The sequence below is a fragment of the Typopeltis vanoorti genome, chromosome 3 (genome assembly GCF_054136105.1).
Source record: "Typopeltis vanoorti isolate ZY-2024b chromosome 3, IOZ_Tvanoo_1.0, whole genome shotgun sequence".
NCBI lineage: Eukaryota > Metazoa > Arthropoda > Arachnida > Uropygi > Thelyphonidae > Typopeltis > Typopeltis vanoorti.
The window spans coordinates 24,502,244-24,525,308 of NC_143551.1; the positions used below are offsets into that span (position 1 = coordinate 24,502,244).

The following is a 23,065-nucleotide window of genomic DNA, read 5'->3' on the forward strand; positions in this document are numbered from 1 at the left end:
TATTTCATTTGCTGTTTTCGATTTTATTCTATTACAATTTGTGATAGTAATTTTATTTATATGGCTCATTCGGCTTGCTGGTCTGTAATCTCTGTGTTGAATTGCATGATACTTTTTTTTGCAATGTTTATAAAGATAGGATTCCTGAAGTCATCAGGAACTTATTCACTTTCATGTATATGGTTAAAAGTTTCTTTAGCACTTCCATTCCATTTTCTTCTAGGGCTTTTAGTATTTCCGTATGATTGTCATCTTTACCTAGTGCCTTTCTGTCTTCATTTGCTTTATAGCTCTTAATAATTCTTCTTTTAGTATTGGAGGAACATCTTCAAGATTGCTAAACTTTAGTATTATTTCCCTCTCATCTCAGAAAAGATATGAAATATATTCAGCTTACCTTTTCTTAATTTCTTAATTAAATTAAGGAATTTTCTTAATTCATATTTTTTTTTTCTTCAGTTTCAAATAGCATTTTGCTGTCATTAATATTAGTGTACTTCTTGAAGTTCTTGCTTTATCTCTAGGTCTTCTATTTCCTTTTACGTATTATTAAGCTAGGTTTTTTTGGCCTTTCTACATGCTTTCCTTATTATATTGTTCAAAGATTTATATTGTGGTTTATTTTTTGATTGTCTTCTTTTGTTGAACAGATTTAATATACTCTCATTCATCCATGTTTTGGATCATTTTATTGAATACAGTCATAGGCTGCACCATTAACAGTCTGAAATTTTTCCATTCTTTTTTCTATCTCCAGTTTGATGTCAGTTTCCTTTCATGTTCTAAATGAAACAGTCTAATGTGCGAAATACACTAGGATAATATAGAATTTAATATAAACTGCTAATATTTTGTAATGAGTGCCTTGCCACATCATTAGCATGAATCACACAAAAGAGAATGGACTGCTACATAAAGAAAGAAAAAAAAATGAACAGTAGTTATAGAGTGCTTCTCTTCCGCCACTCTTCGAGGGTGGTCTGAAAGGTTCTCGGCCTCGACCATAGATGGCAAGACCATCAGCAAGATTTTTTTTTCTAACTTGGTACATCTGTCATAAGCATCCATGTGAAATTGCAAGTCAAGTAGTTTGTTTTATACAGCTGTCTGAATCAAAAGTGTTGTCTGTATCCCTTGAAATGGATAAAATTGAGAATTGTACCATTATAAAATTCTTTGCAAAAGAACATTTAATGGCAAAAGAAATTCATTTGAAGTTCATAAAAGTTTATGGGCACTCTTCTCCTTCGTTTTCGACAATTAAGAAATGGGCTGCCGAGTTTAAACATGGCTCTACCGGCCTTGAAGATGATCCACATGAAGGATGCTCAAAAACTGTAAAAACATCAGAAATCATTGATCGAGTGCATGATATGGTATTGGATGACCGGTGAGTCAAAGTGCGTGAAATTGCTGAGACTAAAGACATAAGGTCTTAAGAAACCAAGATACTACATCTGATGATCTGTTGAGTATGATATTATATATATATATATATATATATATATATATATATATATATATTTATATATGCAATCTATTTTTACACTGTTATGCTTAACCTTTTCTTCAGTTAAAGCATAGCTCTAGTGGTGATTTAACATCACATGTTTATTTTATTTCGGATAAATCAATTATTTACATTCTACCTTTTAACAACTGTTTTTTTAAGCCACTGACTATGGTCTGTTAATTTCAGACTGAAATATATGGCAGTATATTTAATAAATAATACCTTCTCTTTTTGTGTATATATTGTATAGAACTATAGAATAGGCATGAATCAGAAGCTGGATGTGTTTGAGAAAGCGACTTCAGTTTGTCAGAGAGAGAGAGAGAGAGAGAATCATAATTCAGTTAGATGGTACTTTTCTGGAAAGCATTATCTTCTGGAAGAGCAGAAGTTATGACCAGTGATCTTGCGATGGGAGACCAGAAGGCTTGAATCCATTTGAGCAGTAAACTTTCTACACATGGCTCATTCAAAGTTCAGTTTTTATTTACTGAAGATCTTTTTTTTTTTGTAGTCGTTGCATACTCAATGAAAGCTGAGATTGAAGTTGGAGTTTTGGTTTTGAGCCACTTGTAATACTAATTTTTATTTTCTTTGATTATCTTGACACAGTTATTGGAAAAATAAAATTTAGATATTGATCTGTGCTTTTGAGTGGATTGGCTAGAATGAGGTGGCCCTGCATCCCAGCAAAAATTGCTAAAGTTATTTGGTTGGAGCAGGTATTTGGATTAGAAGAACAAAAAGGAATCGATACAGGAAAAGAAGGATCAGAAATCTTGTCACCATTGTAGTGAATGGTTAGGTGAAAAATGTGTTCTGCAGATATATAAACTCAGATGAGCCTGCTGTCTGAATTACCAAGAGGAGGGCTAACATGTACTGTGTGTTTGGAAGGAGATATTGTTAAAAAGAGATCAAGAGTGTTGAAAGACTAGAGAGAATTAGCTGGTATTTTTGTGGACACATGAACCATTTTGAAAGATCATTTGCTGACAGCGAATACTCTGGGATCTCTTAACATCTTGATTAGTGAAATTGTTAGGTCAGTTTAGTTTTTAATATTCACTACTTAAGTTTCATTTAAATAGTGAATATTAAAGTTGGCAAGGTGAACAGCCTCACTATTAGGGCACTTAGACTGCATAAAATCACACTTCAATAACAAATCCCTCACCCACACACATATTCAGTTGAGTAGCACCCTCCAATGGACATCATATCATCTCCATTTGAAGGTACAGCAGTAAAGTGGTTCCGCAGGTCAATCACTGAATAGTATATAGTACTCAACTTTATAGTAATTTACCAGTAGGTATCTGACCAGCTAGTGAAGTCTTCTGCTCTTTGCCGTACCATATTATGCTATGGTAGTAAGATTTTAGTAGTATGCAGAGGGAATTGTCAAGGTTGCAAAATGATTCTATATTTCAGGATAAACTAAAACAAATATAACAAAAGTCTAAAATATCAAATAAAGACAAACTCACAAAAAAAAAAAAAAATGTCACATCAGCATTTGTGTTAACATACAGGATGGCCATTAATTAAAGATGAGGTGTTCAGAGCCCTGTAGCAAAAAAATGTATTGGATGAAATTCAATACTTTTTTTGATACATTGGATGATCCTGGAACATGGGGTTTTGATTTACAGGAAAAATACAAAGTACATTCTGCCACCAACAGACAATTGGTGCTAGAATCACATGATATTTGCATAATCTCACTGTTTCTACTGATTTGTTGGTGGATATATGGAAGACTGAAATGGATTCATGTCATTCTGATAAGACTGAAGTGTTATGGATCTCACCTTACTGGAATGTGCATTGCTACTCAAGCTTGACTATCATTAATGCGGTAATGCTCATTCTTCGAGAATTCTGGCATTTGAAGGATAAGAGAAAAGGTCCAGTGATAATAACAAATCTTAGAAAAATGATTTTATGATTTGAAAATAGTGGATCTTTAGCAGCGAGAAGTGGATGAGGGTGCAAACAGATTATTCCTCAACAAGTTGACAAAGTTGTAACTTCCTTCATGGAACACGGAATGAATAACGCACAAGGGTCCAGCATGCTCATGCATAGAAAATCCTGTGTCAAACGTGCTGAGGCTTTCCCCTACAAGATCTTCCATCTCGAGCTTTGATTCATGGTGATGCAGACTCTCGACTGTAGTTGCCCTTACATTCTTAGTCGAATGGAGGTGGATGATGCATGGCCATGGAATATCTTGTGGAGTGATGAAGCATTTTTATCTGAATGGTAATGTTAACTCGCATAATTGCCACATTTGGTCTGTAAATAAGCCTCGTGTTCCATCAGATTCCTTTACACTCACTGAAAATAACAGTGTTGTGTGTTTTCAATGCATCATTTATTATTGATTTACACTTTTTTGAAGAGCTTTGCCCAACAAGACCAGCGACTTCTACCACCTCTGCTGTTAGATATTGAGAGATGCTGCACAACTTTGTTGTTCTGCAACTGCAGCAGCAAAGATGACCTGACACTAACATATTCATGCAGGATGGTGCACCACTTCATATTGGATTGCTGGTACAGCGAATGTTACAGAAACAATCACAGAACATAGAGCGATTGATTGTGCATTTCCCATGGCCACTTTGTTTGCCTGATCTCAATCCTTGTGACTTTTGGTTGTGGGACCATCTGAAATGTGTGGTGTATGAAGGAGATGTTCTTGATTTAGCAACTTTGAAAGACAGAATAACACAGCATGTGAGGCAAATCAATGCAGATCTGTTGTGTTCCACTGTAGAAAATGTCATTCATAGAATATATTTCTTAGAACATCTTAAAGGAGGAAGTATTGAACCACATCTGTAAGTTATACAAACACGAAACTTGATATGTTGTGTTTCTTCAAGCCATTACTGTTTAATTAATCCCAAACCATGTGCTTATAGTGCCAAATGGCTCCTAGTGACAGAATTTTGTACTATTTTTATCTTCTGTAAATAAAATCCCCATGTTCCAGAGTTACTTACACCAAGTTTGGTTGAATTTCATCCAATACTTTTTTTACAGGACTCTGAACACCTCTTTAATTATGGCCACTCTGTAAAATTAATCATTTGTTCCTCCACTTATGTGCATCTAAACCTAATCTGTTATTTCTCTGAGAACCTCAGCTGGCATCCTCAACAACTATTGTCCATCTCAACTATTGAGATTACATTCTGCATGATCTGTCTGTGTGAAGAATAGTGGTACATGTGCTTTTGTCAGATCTTATATTCTATCATGAGAGATTTTCCTATCATGCATAGTTTTATCATCTGTGACTATGCATTACAAGGGATGTCACTTTGCGTGAAGCTTTTACTGTGACCCTGAAATGAAGAAGCAGTTCTTGAAATTGCATCACGTCAATTCACTGTGCTAAATGACATTCAAAAGACAACCTTCTGTGGATGGAGTCATCACCATTTTCTGAGCCAAAAATGGGTTCTTGCTTGTGGACTTTTTTTTGGGAGGGGAAGGGGGGGAGAGGCACCACAATCAATTCAGAATAACATGTAAAGACACTACTGAAATTAAGTGGGAAAAAAATACATCTTAGAGTTCAGCTCACCAGAAACAATCGTGTTTCTGTTGGGCTGGACTACCTGATTTCACATTAGTTTTTATTCAGTTTTTTAAAAGGGATTCTGGATTGACTTCTGATTTCCCCACTCATCTAAAACCAGAAATTGGCATCCTATGACCACCACCTGTTTGCATTCTAGAAGGATGCATGTGATGTCATTTTGTGATTAACTGAGCAGAAACAAACTGTTCATGAAGAGGTTGATCAGACTAAAGATGTTTATGGTGTTGACATACAGCATATCATTCACTTATGGCAAAATCATATAGAGAATGATAAAGACTGTTGAAAAATGACAATGTTCTCACAAGATGTAGGAATAATCCATGTAAGAGTCATTGTTAAACAAATATTTTGTGAGAAAAACAATAGGCGGCATTACTTTTGCGCTATGTCTTGTATTCTTTTGTCCTATCCCTTGTATCCAGATATTTCAAAACCTCGAATTCTCTCCACGATCTGCTCTGACACCAAATTTCCCTTCGTGTTTTCATTTTTCTGTCATTACTATATTTTCAATTATTCAGACAGTGAGGTCAACTTCCTCAGGTAGTTCACAGTTTGTAATTCAAATTAGCATTGCTTTTCTACCTTCACAGAAACTGGTAGAGATGCTGAGTACTGACTAATTTAACTGAAATTGTCCATCTACCAACCAGAATACAAGTTAACCCTCATAATTTTTCTCAGTTCACTGGACTTTTTCTTAACTAACTCTTCTTTATCCAAACACATGCTCTGATCAGATAAATAAAATGACCATATGGAAATGAGAGCTTTCATTCCCCATCATCAAATTCCTGATATGTACCTATATCAGTGTACAGGTTATTAAGGATGCTACTAAATTATTAGAGTGCATTATTTCCATCAGTAAGCAGTTTTCTGCTAAATTATTATTGGTCGGGACTCCAGTATCACATCTTCTATTTTGTTTTCTATGGAACTCAATACAAAAGTCCACCTAGATCTATTTTTTTGGGTTAAAGTTTTGTTTTTTATTGATATTCTTGTGGCATTTTTTCTGAAAAGGAATTTTTTATTTTTGATTCACTTTGTTAATGATATTACTTATGATGACTTGAATCACATGATTAAGTGTTGTGGAGGAGTTAAAGAGTAAGAGCAGCTGCAGGAATGAAGACTTCCAGACATCCCCCCCCACACACACACACAGAGAGAGAGAGAGAGAGAGAGAGAGAGAGCATCCAGTCTCCTGTATGTTGCATGGCTTTGACAGTGTCCTTGCATATTACTATGCTTGGACTTCCTCCAGGCATAATCTTTCAGAGTTGAATGGTGACTATTACTTACTGACTGGAGACCTCTTGATGTCTTTTCATCAGGTTTAGTCCACTATGCTTCTAATAGTCAGTTTGTGGATGTATTTTGCTGCTGTACCCTGGAATGCAGAGGTTTAGTTCCCCCACAGTGTGTTTTGATATGTTCTTGTAGCCTGCTGACTTCATGCAAGAAAGAGAGGGTGAGGAGAAAGAACAGAAACCTTATTCTGGAGACCAAATATAGTAAAAGAGTCACATCAGGTCTCCATTACTGGTGGTGGTGGTTTGTTAGGTGATGAAAGTATGTACCACACTAGATCTTGTTGACATTTCCTACATTTAGGGAGATATGCCTTTATGGTGATCCATAGACCCTCTGTTGTGCACCACCAGTTTATTAGTGATTCAGTCTAGAATGTGAGGAATCTTTATAAGAATTTTTTTTTCAACCGATGGTGAATTAGTTGGTTTCATATGGAAGAGCTTGCCTCTCAAACTGGGGTCTTTCATCTCACAAAACAGATAGCCTGACTAAAGAACATACACAATTAATAGACATAATATACTGCATCAGAGGCTTGATAGATGATGTTTGACCAGAAATGTTCAATATCTGGTCATATATCAGAAATTGGAGACCTGAAGTTGGAGGGGAGAGTAGTCTCCTCCTTGCAACTTCATTATGCTCCTTCATAGCCGACCTGTTTAGCCGACTGGTTAGTGTATCCGCTCTCCAGCCAAACGGCTATGGGTTCGAATCCTGCTGTGGGCATGGATGTTTGTGATTGTCTGTAGAAATACTAGTGGTAGGTGGTGTTGGTGTAGTTGTGGTTAGTTGTAGTTGGTGGTGGAGAGTTGTAGAGTAGGTGCCCTCCCTCGATAAGTCTTTGGACTCCCTGGAGGTGTTATATAATAATAGTAATTCAGAAGGGTTAGTTAGAGTCAAATTTCAGGCAGTTGGAGCAGAGCTCTCTCATAGTACCCATCTGTTAAAAAGTTAAATAAAAGTGAATGTTAGAATTACTGAAGAATTTCCCTATTGAGTGTTCTTGGTAAGATTTATGCAAGAATTAGTATTACTTCCAAGCCTCCATGGAGTCTGAAGACTCATCGTGGGTGGGCGAACAATCGCAGACCACAAAAATGATCATGCCTTGCCTTGAATACAGCCTTGAGTCCTGAGATACTTTATTTGCCTCTGCACTGTCTCTCTCCAATGTTTCATTATCACCAGTATAGCCAGATACCAGATTTGTGCACAGAAATCCATATAAATCCTAATTATTGCCTTATAATCTTTGCATTGTAGCAGCAATTTTTGCTTGCCTTCTCCACCTGATTAAGCAAAATTCTTCTGATATGGTAAACCTCATTCCATTTTCTCTAGCTGAAGTGCATAACTTTACACTTCACAACATTGAAATGACATCCCTATTCTTAAGCCAAAAGCACCAATCTATTCAAATCCTCTTGTAACATCAACACATTAGAACTTCCTAACATCTCTTACTAATTTAGCATCATCAGCAAATAACTAAATATCTCCTTTTGCAACATAAACCATATCATTGATATATAACAGGGGTGGCCAGCTATGCATCCTTTTGGAGCCAAAATAATTCTGATAAGACTCAGAAGAGCCCAACCTTTGACCAATGCAGTGGTATGGGAGTAGGTGAGCATGCACCTGGCGAGGTCCTAATGAGCTTGTAAGAACTGCTTTGACTAATTACATAACTAATTTTAAGGAGCTTACTAAGAAAATGGATACTAGGAAGGGGCTCTACTCGTAAATAAGTAACTAAAATTATGTTTCGACTTTAAAATTATTCTTCTTAAAATTGTTCTTTTAATGTGTTTTGAATTAAACTTTTTTATTGCAGTAATTTTTATTAACCCTATTTTTCTCTCTCTCTTTTCTCTTTTTTTTTGTATTTTGTTCCTCATTTTTGTTGTCTCTTCTCTTTTTGTTTATTTTTTCCTGGTAGATTGTGGAGAGCTGCTTGGACACGAGCCACATGCGGCTCGCAAGCTACGTTGTGGCCACCCCTGATATATAAGTTAAACAACACTGGTTCCCAAAACAACCCTGTGACACCCCCACTCCTCACTTCCTTTTTCAGGACATTGCATTTCTATACACAACTTGCTGGCTCCTATTAGTCACCTATTCCTCCCTATCCTTCTCAATTTCAAAGTAGTTTATCATGCTACACTCAGTGATACTTTAGCAAAATCCAAATAAATTGCTATAGGCATCTCTCTTGTCCACTACACTAGTCACCCTATTGTAGAATGTAACCAAGTTACTAAATCATGACCTTCCCTTAACAAACCTATGTTCTCTCTCTTTTTCTTGAAAGATTTTTCTCATCAATCTAGATTTGTATTCTGTTTGTAACCAGCCCCTCTAACATCTTGATATCTTGGATTCTCCCTTATGCAGTGGCACTATATTTCCTTCTTTACACTTTCTGGTTCCTGCTGCTATATTTCTGTTACAAGTATTGAGTCAAGGGCATTGCCAACTCTTTTGCAGATTCCTATAATATATGAATGATGGTATCACAACCTGCCCCACAGCCTTTTTTTTAACATCTAGGTTACTTAATATTCTAAACAGTTCCCATTCTTGAACTGTTTTCTGTACTCCTCCTCCTTATTGCCATTGAACACTACTTTTAGCCTCCTCCCCCATAAGAAATACGTTAACGAAACTCATCGAACATTTCTGGTATATATTCACCAGATGTGACTATGTTCCATCTACAGCAACTAAAGTCAATCTTCCATAATCACCCTTTCTTCTGCTAGCAGCTTGACTATAGGGTTTTGCTTTACTGCTTCAGCCAATGTCTTTTCATATGCCAATTTTTCTCTTTCCTTACTACACTTGTCACCTTCCTGGCCTGCACTTTATACTGATCATGCTGCTGATGGGTACCATGTTCTTTATATCTCCTCTATAACATCCTACTTTTCAGAAGTTCCTGCATAATTCCAGTGATTCATTTCACTCCTACTTTATTTATCCTCTTAACCTTAGGAATGCAGTCTGACATTGGCATAAGTAACTGATTCTGCAAATCCCATGCACTGTTCTTTTCTTTCCCCTTCAACTGATCAAGCCACTGCACATCACCAATGTGTTTCCTTAATTTATCATAGTCTCTCTGCTCTGTAATTCCACACATCTCTTGTTCCATGAAGAGTTTGTACCTAGATATCCAACTCCACCACATCTCAACCACACGATCACTCTTCCAAACTGGTGAGATTGTGGTGATGTCTTCTGTTTGTCACTGTATGCAGTTGATATTATTAAATCATACTCTAGTTCAACATTTTGCCTGAGCTACACGCAGCATATGATAATTGTACCTAAGTTGCTCGCCAGTCTCACTGTCTGAATATTTCAGCATCATCTCCCTGTACATTCCCTGCTGGAATAACATCCCACTAAATATGTAAAATTTGTGCTAACCTCAACTTCACACCAAATGGCCTTAAAGCCATTATCATTATTGCTTTCTTCAAGTTCCATGTTGAGAGGACACAACTTATTTATGTAGCTCCACCTCACAAAAATTTTTTCTGTAACCCTATAGTATATTCATACTGTGAGTGGGCTAAGGATTTTTTTTATTATTAATTTTATGTATTTCTTCAGTTCTGAAATCATGAGTAATATCTCACCTCTTATCCTTTTTGTCTTTTTGAAATTTGCTATAACCATCACATTCTATTCCTATTACACAGTCCTCTGTTAACCATGTCTCACTGATACCAATGATTTGTGGGCTGACTAACTGTATCAAGGTTACAAACTCCACCTTGATTCCTAATCAGAATAGTAGCTTTCCACTTGTTTTTCTTTTCTTCCCACAATTCTTTATCCCATAATTCAAGTTATTTGACTTTGCTTTTATTGAGCATTCCTGCATCTCTATCTTGTCACTTATCTCACACCAACTCTGGTATCTTATACTTAGTCCTACTGTCTAGTTTTCATTTTCCTGACTGGCTACACGCTCTCCTCTTCTCATTAAAATTCTCCACTTCTTATTCAAATGCAGACCATCTGTAGCAAACAACTATTCTACTTTCAAATTTATCCCATACATCAACAAACTGAAGTCCTCTCTTCCTGTACATTGCTTTTCTCCTCAGCTGTCTACTGTCATAAGCAACACACTCACAATTCTCCCTCTCTTGCTCTTTTGCTTCAACAGTCTCTAGCAACACTCACAAATCACACACCTCCTCTCAAATTATTTTTCTAACTATCACAATCCACTCCTCTCCATAGCCTCAGTTACTGTTCTTGTGAGGCATACTTTTGACACCTGTTCCATTTTTATGTCTTTCACCATAGTTCCCATGCAGCACTCCACTACTTTCCACCATTCCACTGCAGTCACGTTTCTGGTCTGACTTATCTGCCACTGGCACCTTCAACTACTAATCTCTTCTCTGAATATATCTCACTGCACAGATCTCAATCCATTCCTCAGTCTGAAATTTTTTCTAACATCTGCTTATGTTCATATCTTTCATGCTAGCTTCTTTACCATTCTTCATTCTACCATTCCACCATGTTTCACATCTTCCTCTATCTTACTACATTCACCACATTTGCACAACAAAGTCTGTTCAAAACTATTTTGTGCTTGATATGAAGAAAAATAACAAAACAGGAATTTGTTTATTGCATGCATGACATCTGCTTATGTAGAACAGATCAGAAGAAATTTATTGAGACAACATCAAAGTCATTGATGAAAAAGTGGCCACAGAATCAGGATAAGCCTTCTATGATGCTATATATCATTTGGGATGAGACAGACATGCTTGTACATTGTACATTGCATATGGTAGTTCCAGAATAAAATCAGAGGTGGAGATATGCATTTTCTAAGTGAAAGTAACAGAAATCTAGCAATGACAATTTTATTCGGTCTCTACTGATCAAGCAATACTTAACTGCAGAAATGAAATATGAAGCCAATGTTCAAACTTAAGTAAGCAAGTACATAACAGTATGGTTGTTGCATACTCTTCATGTTGTATTCAAATGATTGTCCATGATACTTCTTGATATATGTCATATACTTTCCTTGATGAGAAACTTCAGAATTCCCTACTCCACTCGTAAAAAATAAGTGAAAGATATCCAGCATATATAGGAAATGTTAGGGAAGCAGCCCATTGTTTTCTGCATCCAAGAAAGAGGACTTTGCATACAAAGTAAAATTCATCTTGAGAGCTTAGAGCTCCAAGTATAGCAACCACAAGTATGAATTTCAAATGGCAGTTCTTTCATATAGAATTCTTTTATACTTTTTGTATATTCTCATTATGAAAAGTATTTAACATTGCAGTTTTTTTACTTGGCAGTCACATTGGGAGAAATCTCATTACTGTTTCTAGTATTTATCTATTAATCTCTAATTCTATAAAATGTTTTCCTAAAAGCATTTCAGTAAGGAAGTTTTATTTAAAGTAAGCAGGTTTATTTATTTGGCAATGGTTTCAAATGTTGCAGTTTTCTAAATATTCTTACTGTTTTTTTTTTTTTTAAATTCAGGCTCGAGTTCTACCTCATAGGACTTTTCGATTTAATGAGTGTGTTTGTACGCCATATAATGCCGATTTTGATGGAGATGAAATGAATCTCCATCTACCTCAGACTGAAGAAGCCAGAGCTGAGGCATTGGTTTTGATGGGGGTAAGTAATCATCATGATATATCCATTTTTATTCTGAATATGAGCAGTATTTAACCAACGATTATGAAATATATATGAGGTGGTATCAAAAAGTTTCGAGACCAGCTCTGTTTATAAGAAATTACTTTATTTATCTACGTTTAGATAATACACTTTCAAAATAGTCCACTTGGGTTGCAATACAGTGCTCCCAACATTCTTGCCACTTCTGGAATGTATCCTGGAAGTCTTCTTTTTGAAGCTTGTCAAAAAGAACCATTGCAGAGATCCAGCACGATTCGCACCTTCTGCGAATCGTGCTGGATCTCTGCAATGGTGTCAAAACGGTGACCTTTGAGCTGGATCTTCATCTTTGGGAAGAGGGAGAAGTCTGCAGGAGCCAAATCTGGCGAGTAGGGTGGGTGCGGAAGTGAGATCATGTTTCTAGCGAGAAACTCACGTGTGAGGAGAGCTCGGTAACAGGGTGCATTGTTGTTGTGGAGCATCCAGTTTTTCACGCCCACAGATCCGGTCGCTTTTGCCGAATGTCCTCCCTCAGATGCCTTAAACCCTGGCAGTAGAACTTGCTATTGACAGTCTGGGCCCTGAGAACGAATTCTCGATGCACAATGCCGAGAATGTCAAAAAAGACGATGAGCATGCACTTGGTCGAGCTGCGGACCTGCCTCGCCTTTTTCAGTCATGGAGATGATGGGCTCTTCCACTGTGAAGACTGTTGCTTCATCTCAGGGTAGTACCCGTAGACCCAAGTTTCGTCACCGGTAATGATCCTCGACATGAAGGATGGGTCACCCACTGCACGCTGACAGAGTTCTTGGTAGACTTCGATGTGGTGTTCCTTCTGCTCCTGGGTCAGCAGCCTGGGGACGAACTTGGCAGTAACACGCCGCATGTTCAAATCACACGTGAGGATTGCCTGGATTGTTCTGCATGACACACTGACAATAGCAGCAATGTTGTGGAGTGTTCTCCGATGATCCTCGTGCACAAGTTGCTGAATGGTTTCGACATTTTTGGGGGTTGAGCTCATTGAAGGTCTTCTTGATCTCTCATTATCTTCCAGTGATGTTCTTCCACTCTTGAAGCACGCATGCCACTCAAAACACCTAGAACGACTCATTGCAGCATCGCTGTAAACTTGCCGAATCATGTCAAACGTCTCTGTGGCAGATTTGCACAGTATCATGCAGAATTTCACATTTGCTCTTTGTTCTAACTTGCTGTCCATGATGAAATCGCAGATGTGGTAACGCAGGTGGTCAGAATAGCATTGGTTGCACAGCTCCCGATGTACACAGGACAGTCTTTTGGCACACTGACTTATGAAGGTAGGTGCTCCTTGTGACTCTGCATGCAGCACAAGGCTGCACGCAGAGTCACAGGGAGTTGGCGTGTTACAAATCTAGGCTCGAAACTTTTTGATACCACCTCATAGCTAATGCTCTTGGTACTATGTTCATCAATAAGCTACTCTTCTGTTACCAATCTCCAAATTGCAAGTAGAATGGCAGAGTAACAAATGAATCACATGATATTGCCATTGGATTTTGCTTCCTCTGGTGCTTCCTGTTCATATGTCACACATGAAGCAGCTAAAGAATTGTCAGTGCCCTTGACCATTTTGTTTAATTTGAGTCTCGGGTCTGGGTTAGTCCCGAGGTGTGGAAAGAGGGGAAAATAGTTCAACTTCATAAAGGAGGTTCCAAGACTGCTGTTGTAAATTACCGACCGATTAGCATATCAGGAATCATTATCAAAGTCTTAGAGAAATTAGTCAAGAGAAAATTACAGGATTGGATAGATGAAAATGGGATACTGTATGGGGGACAACATGGTTTTGTGAAGGGTAGATCATGCCTCAGTAACTTGTTCACGTATTATAACACACTGATGGCTGAACTGGATAAGGGTAATGGGTTTACAGTGATTCTACTGGACCTTGCTAAGGCCTTTGACAGTATACCACATGGAATTCTAATCAGTAAACTGCAGCATATGGCGAGATGGATAGGAGGGTGGTTGATGGAGAGATATCAGAGAGTGGTTTATTCAGGAGTAGAGTCCAAAAGATGGCTTGTGACTAGTGGTGTGCTGCAGGGTTCTGTTCTTGGACCACTGCTTTTCAATTTGTTCATCAATGATATAGGAAAGGATCTGAGAGGAAGTGTTCACTTGTTTGCTGATGATGCTAAGTAGGGTAGAGCAATAGTGAGTGCGCAGGATGTCAAAATTTTGCAAGATGATTTGGATAGTTTGGGGGACTGGGCTAAGGAAAATTTATGTTGATTTAATGTGGCAAAGGGTAAGGTTATGCATTTTGGGGCAAAAAGATTAGCAGCAGTATATCACATTGTAGGAACTGTACTCCAGGAGATTTCTGAGGCCAGGGATTTGGGAGTGTTTGTGGATAGGGAGTTGAAGTTTAGGGGGGGGGGGGGACATCACAAAAGTGGCTAAATCAGCTCATCAAATCACTTGGTTGCTGAAAAATACTTAACAAGCAGAGACAAACAAGTGATTGTTCCTCTGTATTGAGCCTTGATAAGAGCCCACTAGACTACTGTGCCCAGATATGGGCGCCAGGTTTCTTCTTAATGGAGAAGAGGTGGAGAGGATCCAGAAACGAGTGACCAAGAAGATACAGGTCTATGGAATGAACTATGGAATATTCAACCGTATGAGAACTGGTTGAAGATTTGTGGGTTGCAAAAATTGGTTGATAGGCAGAAAAGGGGTGATATGATTGAGACATTCAAATTACTGAAGGGTTTCTATAAGATTAATTCAGAAGATATTTTTGAGAATAGGACTGGTGGTGGGAGGAACAGGGGCCATACATGGAAACTGGGCAAGAATGTGGTTAGCAAGGGTGTTTGAGCTAGGTTTTTACTTGGAGAGTGGTGAATGAGTGGAATAAGCTGCCAGAGTCTGTTGTGGGTGCTATGACTGTGAATGAGTTCAATGCAAGGTATGATAGATACTGTGTGAATGTCGAATAGTTGTTCTTGACATGATATTAGGGCCTCCCTCGATAAGTCTGTCAACTCCTTGGAATTGCCTGAAATAATAATAATAATAATATTAGTCGTAGATTTTTTTTCATGAGTAATGAGGGCTAGCTTATGTTGATATGATTTTGTGGAAGTTGAGTGGTTTAACACATTCACACAGGCATTATTTGCATATATGAATGTTGCCTGTTGAAACTAGATTTACCATGTATGCATTCTGCTTCCTTGTCAGCCAGTTGCATTTTCACAACATTTAAGTACTTTTACAGTATGTAAGTTGCAACTTTTTTTGGTAGAATTTTATTTGTAAAATTAATATTTGTGAACTCTCTTAAAGATATTGAAAATCTCAAATGCAATTTGAGCTGATTTCTAGTTATATATGTGTGTGTGTGTGTATATATATATATATATATATATATATATATATATATATATTATTTGCTTTACATAAATCACCTGTGTCCAATGGCTGCATTATAAACAGGTGTTACACACATTTTTCTGCAATTAAAAATTTGAAACAAGATATTAGGACAAATATGTTTAGATTCTATGGTGCTACCATAAATCTGCTTTGCTTGCATGCAGCTTAGCGTATGTGAGAAGGATGTGTTTTTTGTTATGGAGTGTCATTCTAGTTCTCTCGAATTACACTTATTTTTACTATGTGAAAAGTGTATCCTAATCATCAGCGAATAAAAGAAATAAATAAAAACATACATATAAATACAACAAGCACAACAAATTGTACAAGATAATTTTGCTGCTGCATTACCTACATATATTCCAGCCATGCAGAGATGAATCATCTGATCAATATTCTTAATCCATTGTATTAGTCGTTCCCTACAGTTATCTACTGAGCTAATAAATGTATATAGCTGTTTGTTATTGGTTAGTTAGTTATATTTCTCAAATGCCTCAAGGGCTCACTTTAGTGAGTATGGGCATGGCAAACCCGAGGTGCCAGATGCTGGACCATGTCTTACTTCATGTATTATACATCTGTTATATTATTCTGTAGACTGGTCCCTCCTCTTCTTTCTTTGCTTCTTTCTCTTTTCCTTGCTCCTTCCCCCTGATGCTATTAGAGTATTCGAGGGCTAGGGGTGAGTCTTTCCTATCTTGCTAAGTCATTTCGCCTTATGCAGCCACCGAAGGAGGCAAGCTAGCCTTAATAGGTGCCGGTCCCAAACCCGGATAAATGGCGACGGTTGATGTCAGGAAGGGCATCTAGTCGTAAAACTTCAATGCCAACTTAAACTATGATATGAGTCAAAGAGAAAATGATATAAGGGCTAGGACGTATCCCTTAAGCGACGCGCAGCCACATCGCCCTACAGCTGCGAGAAGTGGACGAGGGCTACCACATCAAGGGCGGATGCGGTTAAAGAAGCGAACCCAGCAGGTGGAGAGGATGTTGCGAGGATGTTGGAAGCATGACTGGAAGGGGAAGAGAGGTGGCAGACATGATGAGGAAGAGGAAGTTGGACATTTTATGTGTGCAGGAGATAAGGTGGAAGGGAGGAAAGGCAAAGGAACTGGGAGATGGTTATAAATTGTTCTACTCTGGAGCGAATAACGAGGGAAGAAATGGTGTAGGAATTGTGGTGTGTGGCAGAATGAAGGGCGAAGTACTGGAAGTGGGTAGAAGGAACGACAGGATCATGCAAATGAAATTGGGTCTTGGAGAAGAGCGGGTGGTCATATTATGTGTATATGCCCCACAAGTTGGTTGTACAGCAGAGGAGAAAGATGAGTTCTGGAACGTGTTAGATGAAGAAATGAGGGAACTGGAAGAAAACGAGATGGTGATTGTCAGAGGAGACTTGAACAGACACATATGGAGACAGAATAGAGACTGTGAATGGGTTCATGGTGGCCACGGAGTGGGAATGATGAACCAGGAAGGAGAGAGGGTTGTGGACTTTGCAGTAGAGTTTGATCTGGCAATTGTGAACTCGTTTTTCTACAAGAGGGAAGAACATTTGATAACATTTAGGAGTGGTAACAACAGTTCACAAATTGACTACATTTTGGCTAGAAGAAAACATCATAAGGTTGTGACAAATTGTAAAGTAATTCCAACAGATCAAGTAGCACAGCAACACCGACTTCTGTGCACAGACTTTAAAATAAGATTGAAGACAAGAACCTCTAGATGCCATGGGATGAAGACAATTAAGTAGTTTTGCTTAAAAGAGGAGAGTGTGAGGAATCGTTTTAGAGAGAGGGTGTTAGAGAGGACTTCGGATGGACTGGAAAGTATACAAGACTGGTGGAAACATAATTCAAAAGCAATCCTGAGCTGTGCAATTGAGGTGCTTGGTGAGACATCTGGAAAGATTAGAGAGCAGAAGGAGGGTTGGTGGTAGAATAATAATGTACAAGTGGCAGTGACAGCTAAGAGGAAGGCAAAGCAGAAGTGGGATGAGTCAAGAGTGGAAGAGGACAGAGAGGTGTACACAGAGAGAAAGCAAGAAGCCAAGAGAGTTGTAGCACAGGCGAAGGCCATGGCATATCAAGATCTGTATGATCAATTAGAAACAAAGGAAGGACAGAGAAAAATTTATCAACTAGCGAAATGTAGAAATAAAGCAGCAAAGGACATCTTATATGTGAGGCAGATCAAAGAGGCTGAAGGAAAAGTATTATGGAAGGATGTGGAAATAAGAAACAGATGGAAAATATACTTTGAGGGACTTTTGAATGAGGAAAATGCAAGGACTCACAGAGGAGATGGGCAGCCTTCTGAGGGGATGGTGCAGAACATCAGTAGAGTGGAAGTGACAGAGGCCATGAAGAGGATGAGGAACGGAAAATCCGTGGGCCCCGACAGAATTCCAGTGTAGGCATGGAAGGCACTGGGGGTAGAGGGAATTGACCTGCTGTGGGACCTGTTCATGAAAGTTTGCCAGCAGGAAAATATACCCGAGGAATGGAGGGAGAGTACTCCTGTCCCCATCTACAAGGGTAAAGGGGATGCACAAGACTGTAAAAAATTACAGAGGAATAAAGTTGATGTCCCACACAATGAAAATTCTAGAAAGTGTTCTTGATGGTAGATTGAAGAAGAAGGTGGAGATTGCAAAGGAACAATTTGGCTTAATGCCTGGTAGATCAACAACAGATGCTATCTTTGGGTTATGCAGATGATGGGAAAGTATCGAGAGAAACAACAGGAGCTACATCTGGCATTTATTGATCTGGAGAAAGCATACGATAGAGTGCCAAGGCAAGAAGTCTGGAGGTGTCTGAGGGAGAAGAAGGTTCTGGAGAAATATGTCAGGTTGGTGCAAGAAATGTACAGAAATGTGAAGACAAGTGTACGGACCTGTCTGGGGCAGACAGTTTTCAAGTAACATTTGGCTTGCGTCAAGGGTCAGCATTAAGTCCGTTTCTGTTTAACATTGTGATGGAGGTGGTGACGGAGGAGGTGAGAGAAGATGCGCCTTGGACAATGTTGTATGCAGATGACATCTTGCTGTGTGCAGATTCAAGAGAAGAAGCAGGAACTAAACTGGAAAGATGGGGAAAAGTACTGGAAGAGAGAGGTATGAGACTGAGCAAAGTAAGACAGAGTATATGTGTTGCACAGTGGGCAGTAGATAGGAAACAGATCTGAAGCTGGAAGGAAATGTCATCAGGAAGGCGAGAGACTTTAGATACTTAGGTTCAACAGTGGAAGAAGATGGAGGAGCTGAGAAGGAAGTGGAATGCAGGATACAAGCAGTTTGGAGGAACTGGAGGGAGATGACTGGAGTGTTATGCGATAAGAGGGTGCCGATCAATCTGAAAGGCAAAATCTATAGGACAGTAGTGAGGCCAGCTATGACATATGCTATAGAAACTGTGGCCCTGAGGAAAAATAACATCAGCAGGATGGAAGTAGCAGAGATGAGAATGCTTAGGTGGATGTGTAGTGTGACCAGAAAGGATCATCTGAGAAATGACTATGTGAGGGGAACAGTGAAAGTTACGAACTTAGGAGCGAAGATACAGGAGGTAAGGTTGAGACGGTTTGGTCATGTGATGAGGAGGGATGACGAATATTTGGGAAGAAGGGTCATGCAGATGGATGTGCAAGGAAGGAGGAAGCATGGGTGGGCAAAGAAGAGATGGATGGAGCTGGTAGAAGAGGACTTAAGGATGATGAACTTGGATGTGGTGACAGCCCAAGACAGGAAGGTGTGGAGGAGACTTATTATCAACAGTGACCCCACTTAAGTGGGAGAAGCTGCAGAAGAAGAAGAAGTAGTTATATTTCTCAAGTCTTTCTTTCTGCTGATAAGTTTTTTTTTTAAATTATGCAGTTTTAAATTATAACATTCATATAAATTATGAATTTATAGGAATGTTATTTATTCCACCCAACCCAGCATCTTAAAGAACGCACACATCACAAATGTGAATTATCACTGGACAACAAACAAGTTGCCTCTGAAATGAAAATAGTTATTCTTTACTAAATTAGATTTGCTGAACACAAAAATTACAAAATCTGTTGATTAGCTCTTGTTTAGGAGAGACTCAGTCTGTATTGAATATATTGGTATCATTTGGCAATGCTGTATTTCAATCTCATGACTTTAAAGTTTTCAGAAAATGAAAACTTATATTAAAATATTAATTAAAAAAACCTTTAATCAATATTTTCCAATATTTCAACATTTTTACATTGCCATCTTCTGGGAACATAAAACTATGATATCTGTGTACTTAGGCACTAACAACGAGCAAATGAGGCTGAAGAAGGCAACTGAAGTTGGTCCAAGAGTACTAAAGATGCCCCCTAGTGGATTAAAGTGGGTTGTCCTGGTTGTAGGGGCTGATATCGTTAGGATGCAAGCTTCCCAAATTTGGGGCAGTCTCATACACCCAAATTTGTTGAGGTAATCATCATCAAATTCGTGGTATATATCCTCAAGGGGTGTACAGGATATGATAGTACTGCATGAAAAATTTACATTATTACTAACTTCCTATTCACAATTTTCCTCCAAATCAGTCTGTCACATGTCAAGACTCCAATATTATCAGATCTTATATTTCTGTCTTCTAAGGCACTTTTTTTACTATATCAATCCACCTGTATCTTCGTCTTCCTCTGGGTCTTTTTTCTGCCAACCTGGTAGAGAAAAAGTGAACCATCTGAGATTAGCTCTGCTAACTCATTCCTGGATGCTGACAATGTCAAGTTCTTTCCTAATATCCTCGTTTTGAATATGATATTGCCATTGATGCCATCTTTTCACCCCCTAACCTTTCTCAGAACTCTCATATCTGTGGTCTCTAGTCTTTGGTCAAGTGTTTTACTGCTGACCCAACTCTCAGATCCATAAATTAAAATTATTTTGAACATTGTCTTGTATACAGCTAATTTAGTGTTTTGGCTAATTTCTCTCTTATTCCATATAAATTTATTCAGTTGACTTCCATCCATACCAGCTTTGTTGATCATGTTGTCTATTTCCATATTTAATTTACCATCTTCACTAAAAATCGTGCCTAAGTACCTGAAATGCTTTACATGTTCTATAGGTTCTCCATTCACATTGCAGTTGATATTTTCAATGTTTCTGAAAATATCATTGTTTTCATTGTTTTTGTCTTTTTAATGCTGAAGTATAACATCATCTGCATAAAGCAAAGAGCTGATATTAACATCTCCAATTTTGATGTCAGGTTTAATATCTTTCCTTCATAATGTGATCCATATAGATAATGAATAACAGAGGGGATAATGTACATCCTTGTCTGACACCAGATTTAACATCAAAACGCCTTCCTGCACTTCTTTCAATTCTAACTGCTAACTTACAACTCAAATAAAGACTAAGTATTGCTTGATATAATGCCCCATTGATATTATAACTCTAACATTTTGAATACCTTCTTTCTTGGCACCTTGTCATATGCCTTTTCCAGATCTACAAAACTTAAATACAGATCTTTGTTGTATTCCCATGGTTTCTCGACCATCTGTCGTAAAGTCAAAATCTGATCCTGACAACCTGTATTTCTCCTGCCTTCACCAATCTTCTTTTCAACACTCCTTCTCAGCCGTTTCTCAAGTATACTTGCATACATCTTACCAGGAACACTCAGTAATGAAATACCTCTGTAATTCTCACATTCAGTTTTATTTCAATTTTTATATATGGGTACAAAGAGCTCTACTGCTATCACCTGGAATTAGTCCCTCTATCCAGGCCTTCTGAACTATGCAGTGCAGCTACTGTAGGACGTTTAAACCTCCATACTTGAGCATTTCTGGTTGAATATCATCTATTCCTGCTGCCTTTTCACATTTCAGCCTTTGGATCACTTTTTCTACTTCAAGTATGGATATACATTCTTGACTGCATGCCTGTTGAGTGTTTTTTTTTACAACTGTGATGTCATCACTGCTTGTTTCATTTAGCAGTTTTTTGAAATAGTTACTCCATACTTCAAGGATATCTTTTTTCTTCTGTTTTGATGTCACATTTATAAATACTTTTACAGCATTCTTTCTTTCCTCCATTTCTGAACTGCTTCAACAACCTCCAGAATTTCTTGTCACCTTCTTGATATTTATTTTGCATGTTCTTACCAAAGTTCTCTCATGACTTTTGTTTAGCTAGTTTTACACAGTGTTTAGCTTCCATACATTTGTCTCTGTATTCTCTAAGAGATGACTTATTTGCGAGCAACTTTTGATATGCTTTCATCTTTTCCTTCACTGCATCTTTAACTTTCTGTATTCACCATGGAGTTCTGATTTTTCTATTCTTGCAGACAACCTCACCACGTGCAGCTCTAGCTGAATCAATCACTGCTTTCTTCCGGACTTGCCACTGAATTTTCAAGGTTTGGTTCCTGTTCTCAAACTGTTTCATTTTTTCTTGAATAATATTTGTATATTTTAGTTTACAGTTCACATTTCAGAGCTGCTCAATTTTTATTCGCTCTAAAACATTCTTACATGTGCCTTCTTTTCAATATACGATTCAATTTTATCCTGCTCAAGACTAAATGATGATCACTTCCAATTTCAAATCCTCTATACACTCTAGTGTTCTGCACAAGTGAGAAATCATCACTATCAACAATAACATAGTGAATGAGTCTTTTCTTATTCCTTGCCTCTTCTCTCCATGTGAAATTGTGCATATTTTTATGTTGGAATGTCGTGTTAGTAATAACCAATCCATGTCCTGAGCAGAAATTCAACAGGTATTTGCCATTATTATTAGCTTTGCTCTTTTCTCCAAATTTTCTCACAATATTTTTGTATGTCTGACAATCATTTCTCCATTCACAGTTGATATTTTCAATGTTTCTGCCTGTTTTCATTGTGTTTGTCTTTTTAAGGGTCAGGTTTGCTTAAGGGTCAAAGCTGTATAACTGAGAGGAGACCTCCACATAGCCTTTAAAGGAATGCGGAGAACCGACCAGGGCTTCTGACCTAATGTCCAATCCTCACCTTCTCGTGGTGCACCCTGTTGGGTATCTACTTAGATACTGAACGAACGAGGATGGGCTGGCAATTTGGGATTTAGCTGATCAAATTGTATTCTTATTGGTTAAACCAAAATAAAAAATGATGGTACGACATGACAAAATTTCATGCTGGCTGGGGCGTCGCCAGGTTAAACAAGACCCCCGTTGTTTTCACCAGAGAACCAGGGCAAACAGCGAAAAGTCAGCTACTGGAACGAATCTGAAAACAAACCCCAACTCAACATCACCAGAGTTAAAGTTCGGTACTATCAACATAAGAAGCCTGAATGGCAAAGAAATGGAGCTAGCTGAGGAATTAGATACGTACCAGATCGACATAATAGGGGTGACTGAAACAAAAAAGACAAAAACTGGTGAGATCTTTCTGAGCAATAAATATAAAATGTTATATTCAGGCAATGACAA

General features: G+C 38.1%; 1 protein-coding gene across 1 annotated transcript in view; it reads left to right on the forward strand.

Annotated features, from left to right (window-relative positions):
• Window positions 1-23,065, forward strand: part of Polr3A (RNA polymerase III subunit A) — a 427,591-nt gene that overhangs the window by 181,687 nt on the left and 222,839 nt on the right. The window contains exon 15 of the mRNA XM_090415517.1: window positions 12,000-12,140. Coding sequence (XP_090271643.1) covers window positions 12,000-12,140 — 141 coding nt within the window. The remainder of the gene's footprint in view (window positions 1-11,999; window positions 12,141-23,065) is intronic.